Source organism: Narcine bancroftii, chromosome 12 (genome assembly GCF_036971445.1).
Source record: "Narcine bancroftii isolate sNarBan1 chromosome 12, sNarBan1.hap1, whole genome shotgun sequence".
Taxonomy (NCBI): Eukaryota; Metazoa; Chordata; class Chondrichthyes; order Torpediniformes; family Narcinidae; genus Narcine; species Narcine bancroftii.
This window is the reverse complement of record NC_091480.1, coordinates 30,417,876-30,425,435: the sequence shown is the minus strand read 5'-3', so window position 1 is coordinate 30,425,435 and position 7,560 is coordinate 30,417,876. Positions and strand designations below refer to the sequence as shown.

The 7,560-nt window shown below is 53.2% G+C and overlaps 1 protein-coding gene across 3 annotated transcripts in view; it reads left to right on the top strand.

The window, feature by feature from the left end:
- The first annotated feature begins 995 nt into the window (after positions 1–995).
- Positions 996–7,560, top strand: part of llgl1 (LLGL scribble cell polarity complex component 1) — a 111,420-nt gene continuing 104,855 nt past the window's right edge. The window contains exons 1-2 of one of the 3 annotated variants that reach the window (XM_069905269.1): positions 996–1,462; positions 5,360–5,457. In XM_069905269.1, coding sequence (XP_069761370.1) covers positions 1,382–1,462; positions 5,360–5,457 — 179 coding nt within the window. In that variant the 5' untranslated portion in view covers positions 996–1,381. Of the gene's footprint in view, positions 1,463–4,942; positions 5,098–5,359; positions 5,509–7,560 lie in introns of those variants that run through there. The other 2 variants (XM_069905268.1, XM_069905270.1) reach the window with 2 other exon arrangements.

The window sequence follows — 7,560 nt, the reverse complement described above, 5'->3', positions numbered from 1 at the left end:
TCCCAATTTATAACCTTTATTCTTATTTTATTCCTATTCTTTCTCATACCTATATTCATCATGACTGAATTATGATCAGTACCCCACAACCATGCTCTCCCCCTGATGCAGCTGCAGAGTGGTGCAGCTCGTTGAGCTGTTGCATTGCAGCTCCAGTGACCAGGGTTCATTCCTCATCCCTTGGGCTGCGTGGCGGGAGACTGCATGTTCTTCTTGTGACTGAGGTTTCCTCCACATGCTCTGGCTTTCCCCTGCATCCTAAAGATGTGCGAGTTGGTAAGATGGTTGGCTAAGGTCAGGAGTGTAGAAGATGAGGGGAGATTTGATAGGGTATTAAAAATTATGAAGGGGATAAACAGAGTAAAAAACAGGCTTTTTCCACTGAGGGTAGGTAAGATACAAACATGGGTTAAGGGTGAAAGGGGAGATGTTTAGGGGAAAATTCTTTAGGGGAGTGTGGAATGAGCTGCCAGCTGAAATGGTGAATGTGGGTTCAATTTTAAAATTGAAGAATTTGGACAGGTACATGGATGGGAGATGGTTATGGACTGGATGCAGGTCAGTGGGACTAGACAGGAAAACAGATTGGCACACACTAGAAGGACCTGTAATCTATGGTTTGGACACATCCTCCTCCTACTACTTATGTTCACAGTCATTCAGAGATTACCACGTTTTTGATGTTCTGTTGCCATTGATATTGAAGCCACTCAGTTATCCTGGCACTGTGACTCTAGCCAACTCTGTCTGACTAACACTCCTGACCTTTCTCCTTCCTTGCAGATTGTGCTTTCTGGATGGAGCTTTGCTGCCATGGATAAACTGGCCACTCACTGCAAAGGGGTAAGAGGGGGGTGGGGGAGGACCAGTCAATAGGAACGGGCTCCACAAAACGTACAGGAGACTTCACCTGCGGAAATGTGAAGCCACACGATGCTGGAGAAACTCAGCAAGTCCAACTGTACCTCTTGGACGGGCTCGGTGGGACGAGCAGCATCTGTCGAGTCGAAACCCTTCTAAACGGATGAAACTACACTTCCCAGATGGCAGTGTGTCCGGAAGATGCTCCATCCGGCGACGCCACGCGATTGGGACATGCACCATCACACGGGAGGAGGGCGCGATCACCGATTGGCCGAGCAGGACGCCTCCTGATGCCAATCGGGTCGCTGGAGCCAATCGACGCTCTTCGCTGCGAAGGCGGGGCGAACCATGCAGAGCCGCCACAAAAGAAGCGGCCGCGGACTCGCGGAGGAACAGGCAGCCCTTGGTCTCTCGGCGCGCGACCAGCGTTCGTGGCTCGCGAGCTCGTTACCCCGCTGCAGCCTGACCTGCTCCAGCTGGTTGCGCGCCCCTGCACCAGGCCTAACGAGTCGAGACCATGATGAAATTTCGATTCCGCCGGCCAGGCAATGACCCGCAGCGGGAGAAACTCAAATTGGAGCTGTTCGCCTTCAATAAGGTGAAGCAATAAGGGGTGGGGGGGGGGAGCAGGAGGAGGGGTGGGGGGGGGAGCAGGAGGAGGGGTGGGGGGGGAGCAGGAGGAGGGGTGGGGGGGGAGCAGGAGGAGGGGTGGGGGGGGAGCAGGAGGAGGGGTGGGGGGGGGGAGCAGGAGGAGGGGTGGGGGGGGAGCAGGAGGAGGGGTGGGGGGGGAGCAGGAGGAGGGGTGGGGGGGGAGCAGGAGGAGGGGTGGGGGGGGGAGCAGGAGGAGGGGTGGGGGGGAGCAGGAGGAGGGGTGGGGGGGGGAGCAGGAGGAGGGGTGGGGGGGGGGAGCAGGAGGAGGGGTGGGGGGGGGAGCAGGAGGAGGGGTGGGGGGGGAGCAGGAGGAGGGGTGGGGGGGGAGCAGGAGGAGGGGTGGGGGGGGAGCAGGAGGAGGGGTGGGGGGGGAGCAGGAGGAGGGGTGGGGGGGGAGCAGGAGGAGGGGTGGGGGGGGAGCAGGAGGAGGGGTGGGGGGGGAGCAGGAGGAGGGGTGGGGGGGGAGCAGGAGGAGGGGTGGGGGGGGAGCAGGAGGAGGGGTGGGGGGGGAGCAGGAGGAGGGGTGGGGGGGGAGCAGGAGGAGGGGTGGGGGGGGAGCAGGAGGAGGGGTGGGGGGGGAGCAGGAGGAGGGGTGGGGGGGAGCAGGAGGAGGGGTGGGGGGGAGCAGGAGGAGGGGTGGGGGGGAGCAGGAGGAGGGGTGGGGGGGAGCAGGAGGAGGGAGAGGACTGATTGAGAGGGTGGGGGGGAGCAGGAGGAGGGAGAGGACTGATTGAGAGGGTGGAGGAAGTGGTGGAGAGGTGGGGATTGTGGAGAGGTGGGGATTGTGGAGAGGTGGGGATTGTGGAGAGGTGGGGATTGTGGAGAGGTGGGGCTTGAGGAGAACTGGGGAGGAGATGCCTGAGGAGGTGGGGATTGTGGAGAGGTGGGGATTGAGGAGAACTGGGGAGGTGGGGCCTGAGGAGGAGGAGGGGAAGTGGGGCCTGAGGAGGAGGGGAAGTGGGGCCTGAGGAGGAGGGGAAGTGGGGCCTGAGGAGGAGGGGAAGTGGGGCCTGAGGAGGAGGGGAAGTGGGGCCTGAGGAGGAGGGGAAGTGGGGCCTGAGGAGGAGGGGAAGTGGGGCCTGAGGAGGAGGGGAAGTGGGGCCTGAGGAGGAGGGGAAGTGGGGCCTGAGGAGGAGGGGAAGTGGGGCCTGAGGAGGAGGGGAAGTGGGGTCTGAGGAGGAGGGGAAGTGGGGCCTGAGGAGGAGGGGAAGTGGGGCCTGAGGAGGAGGGGAAGTGGGGCCTGAGGAGGAGGGGAAGTGGGGCCTGAGGAGGAGGGGAAGTGGGGCCTGAGGAGGAGGGGAAGTGGGGCCTGAGGAGGAGGGGAAGTGGGGCCTGAGGAGGAGGGGAAGTGGGGCCTGAGGAGGAGGGGAAGTGGGGCCTGAGGAGGAGGGGAAGTGGGGCCTGAGGAGGAGGAGGGGGGCCTGAGGAGGAGGAGGGGGGCCTGAGGAGGAGGAGGGGGGCCTGAGGAGGAGGAGGGGGGCCTGAGGAGGAGGAGGGGGGCCTGAGGAGGAGGAGGGGGGCCTGAGGAGGAGGAGGGGGGCCTGAGGAGGAGGAGGGGGGCCTGAGGAGGAGGAGGGGGGCCTGAGGAGGAGGGGAGGCCTGAGGAGGAGGAGGAGGAGGAGGAAGGGGGGCCTGAGGAGGAGGAGGAGGAGGAAGGGGGGCCTGAGGAGGAGGAGGAGGAGGAAGGGGGGCCTGAGGAGGAGGAGGAGGAGGAAGGGGGGCCTGAGGAGGAGGAGGGGGGCCTGAGGAGGAGGGGGGCCTGAGGAGGAGGAGGGGGGCCTGAGGAGGAGGGGGGGGGCCTGAGGAGGAGGGGGGCCTGAGGAGGAGGGGGGCCTGAGGAGGAGGGGGGCCTGAGGAGGAGGGGGGCCTGAGGAGGAGGGGGGCCTGAGGAGGAGGGGGGCCTGAGGAGGAGGGGGGCCTGAGGAGGAGGAGGGCCTGAGGAGGAGGAGGGCCTGAGGAGGAGGAGGAGGAGGGGGGCCTGAGGAGGAGGAGGAGGAGGAGGGGGGCCTGAGGAGGAGGAGGAGGAGGAGGGGGGCCTGAGGAGGAGGAGGAGCCTGAGGAGGGGCCTGAGGAGGGACCTGAGGAGGAGCCTGAGGAGGGACCTGAGGAGGAGGAGGGACCTGAGGAGGAGGAGGGACCTGAGGAGGAGGAGGGACCTGAGGAGGAGGAGGGACCTGAGGAGGAGGAGGGACCTGAGGAGGAGGAGGGACCTGAGGAGGAGGAGGGACCTGAGGAGGAGGAGGGACCTGAGGAGGAGGAGGGACCTGAGGAGGAGGAGGGACCTGAGGAGGAGGAGGGACCTGAGGAGGAGGAGGGACCTGAGGAGGAGGAGGGACCTGAGGAGGAGGAGGGACCTGAGGAGGAGGAGGGACCTGAGGAGGAGGAGGAGGAGGGGAATGGGCTCGGGGCAAGTGGTGGGGAGGAGGGGAATGGGCTCGGGGCAAGTGGTGGGGAGGAGGGGAATGGGCTCGGGGCAAGTGGTGGGGAGGAGGGGAATGGGCTCGGGGCAAGTGGTGGGGAGGAGGGGAATGGGCTCGGGGCAAGTGGTGGGGAGGAGGGGAATGGGCTCGGGGCAAGTGGTGGGGAGGAGGGGAATGGGCTCGGGGCAAGTGGTGGGGAGGAGGGGAATGGGCTCGGGGCAAGTGGTGGGGAGGAGGGGAATGGGCTCGGGGCAAGTGGTGGGGAGGAGGGGAATGGGCTCGGGGCAAGTGGTGGGGAGGAGGGGAATGGGCTCGGGCAAGTGGTGGGGAGGAGGGGAATGGGCTCGGGCAAGTGGTGGGGAGGAGGGGAATGGGCTCGGGGCAGCTCGAATTGGAATAATTCGCCTTCAAGGAGGGGAAAGAATGGGGAGCGTTTGTGAAGGAGAGTGGAAGAGGAGAGGGATGGGATGGTGGGGCAGCAAATTGGAAAGGTTTGCTTTCCATAACATGGGGCAAGGTGAAGGTTTAGTTCTGAGAGGTGGTGTGGAAGAGGGGATGATGAAGGGGAGAGGACAACTTGCATTGGAGCTATTAGCCTTCAATAAGGCGGTGTGCAGTGGAGAGAAAAGGCTGTGAAGTGGGGGTATGTATTTAGTGATTCAGTGAAAGAAGGGTGGATAGCAATGACCTAATGTGGTTAAGACTCAAATTGGAGCTGTTCCCCTTCAGTGAGAAGGGATGATAGTGTTGGGGGAAAGGAGTTGAGATTTGGGGATGAGAGAAGTTGTGTGGAAGTCAATAGAAGGAAACTAGCGATGTTGAATTACTTTAAAGCCAACGTGTTGGCCTGGATACCAAGAGGATTGAATAACCCTTTTGTAATAGGGAGGTGATTGTGACCAATCACACTTAATTAACTGAATAATTGTAATGCTATTTTCTTGATTTTTTTTGCATTTTCTCTGAAGTTTTAGTCTTTAGATAAAGAAAGTACATACATTGCTGTGATTCATCACAACCTGACCATCTGTATACTTCACAGCAGCAATGACGAATGCTTGATTGTGTGGTGCATTGTTGCCATTTGCCATTTACATTTTTAAATTTTTGTCAAGCTACATCTGGACATTGGGCTATTGTTATTGCTATTAATAAAGTGGGGGTAAAGCATTTTGATTTTTTTTAACTTGTTCTCTCATCAACAGCACTATTTCTGCTTCCCTACTTTTTCTCAGATGTAAATTCTAGAATTTCTTTAAAATCTACCTTGTCTCCTAATCATATTTTAGTGGCTCAGTGCTAAGTATTGTGTGATGAGGAGCTGCGTGATATTTAGTATTTTGAAAGTGTTATGTGAATATCAGTTATAAAACTTTCTGCAGCACTGAATAAATTACAAATTCATTTTTTTCCCACTTTTGTAGACAGTCGAACATGGATTTCCAAATCAGCCTAGCTCTTTGGCGCATGACCCAAAACTCCGGCTCATGGCTATTGCAACAAAATCAGGAGCTTTGAAGATGTATCCTTTTGTATAAAATAAAATAAAATACTTGGAACTATGCATTTGAAGGTAAGCCTTTTATGCTACTCTTTCTGAACCTCTTCATTTAACAGCAAATGTGTGTGGTTAGTTTGGAATTGCAGGAGCTTCAGATGGAATATATATGTGGCATATGACATGATTTCCATGACAATATGCTTTTTAATGTTGATGATGAGTGGCAAAATTGAAAATTTGTTTATTGCCATTTCACTTAAATTTGGTTGTATTCGATTGTGGTGCTTTCTCAGTGTATTGACCTTTGACAATTGAAGTGGAATTTTTCAATGAAATGGTATTCAAATTTGATGCGTTTTGGATTTTCCGTTGGCTATTGTAGCAGTGTGAAGCAATGCCTTCTCTGTAGGATGATCTCAGCAGATTTGGTGAATTGGGGATGCTTGCCAATGGTGTAAAATCTTTTGGGGTGGGGGGGGGAAATAACTTTGTTTTCTCCTGTAATAATCTTGTGTAAGAATGTTGATTTCTACTTTTTCTCCCTATTTTGTGTTTATGACACGTAAATGGTAAAAACTGATTTGAGCATCTTGAGTGATTTCCCTTTAGTAGAATGTCTGCTCTAAAATGCGGTAGGAAAAATGAATGTAAGACCTGTATGTAATCCCCACATCTACAGTGCTGTTGTGAAAAACAATTCTATAAAAAACCTGTGATGATTGCTGACAATAAATCTGACTGGTGTGGGGATGGAAGAATCTCTCCCTGACTGTTCAACAACCCTTGTGTTTGCGAAAGTAATTAATAAAAACATTATATTGAAAAAAACCTGCAGGGCATAACAGGAGTGGTTGGGAATGGCTAATGAGGCAAGGAACAGCATTCCCTGAGAGGTCTTTTTTTAAACTTAAAAGCTGTGTGTAGTGATCATACTTGAATGGTATTGTGTGTTAGTCACTAACAAAATTGCTGCTTGTGCAGTGCCTCCTTTGGAGTACTGTAACTGATGTGGTTTCTAACCTCTGTTTTCACCAATGTGTTATTAATGGTGCAGTCAAATCATCAACATCCTGTGCAAGTTAAAATTACTGCAGATTTTTAAAACAATTTAATATTTTCAGCTTTTCCTCAAAAATGATGAATTCATTAAACTTCAAAAAAAAATTGAGTGGTATTTTTTGCTGTAAATCGACTGAAAGCCATGCTGCAAAATGTGCATGCAATGCAAACCAAGGAGGTCTGTTCAGATAAATGTCCGTGTGTGAGAGAGAGAGACAGTGACACACTGGTTCAAAGCTTTAACAGGAGCACCATAGAGTCCAAGAAGAGCTGGCATCTATTTGTAATGGCCAGATGGTCTTGTTGGTGATTTTTTTCATAACTTGAAATTCCTTTTGTCAGCTCCAGTGCATGTTTTGCATTTTGTAATATTCAGAGTATAGCATAGAGAATGAAGATAGTTGTTTCTTGGAAAGCTTATCACTTTGGGCTAAAGTCAGCAGTATCTGAAATACAAAAATTAAACTCCACAAGTCATACATTAAAGCATTGTTTAGTGCAGTTTTGGTATATTAGATCAGCATTTATGGGCTTGCAGCGTTGTCAGAGCTGAAGATTGGATACAGAGTTCGCGGCAGTCTGAACTATTTGTCACAATAGGGTAATGCACTTGGAAAATAGTCTGTTTAAGGGGAGGCAGAAAGGGAAATCTATCCAGATTGTTTTTCCTAAAAGAATAATAGATGTATGTAAATTACATGCATAAAATGAATCATTCATTTACTGCAGTGTGGTCATCGTGCTTGACGACAAAAGTGTAATCCAATTCTTTCCATTCTGCCTATAGTATAGATATGACCGCATGATTGTTTGAGAAGCAAGAAATCTTCATGCTACTACTAACAAGCAAGTTATTTGCCCTTATCACTAACAAAGGAGATCAGTAGCAAGGTTCCTCAATTGTGAAATAAATGCCTGACCTTACATCAAGATATTTGGCAATCGAGGAGGAGTCACGTGATGGAGTAGTGGCCGGACGGTGAACTCCAGCCCTCTCCAGAAAAGTCGGGAAAAACAAAGAAAAACACAAAGGCACAGAAATAAAAGTTACAGAAAAGTGAGTAT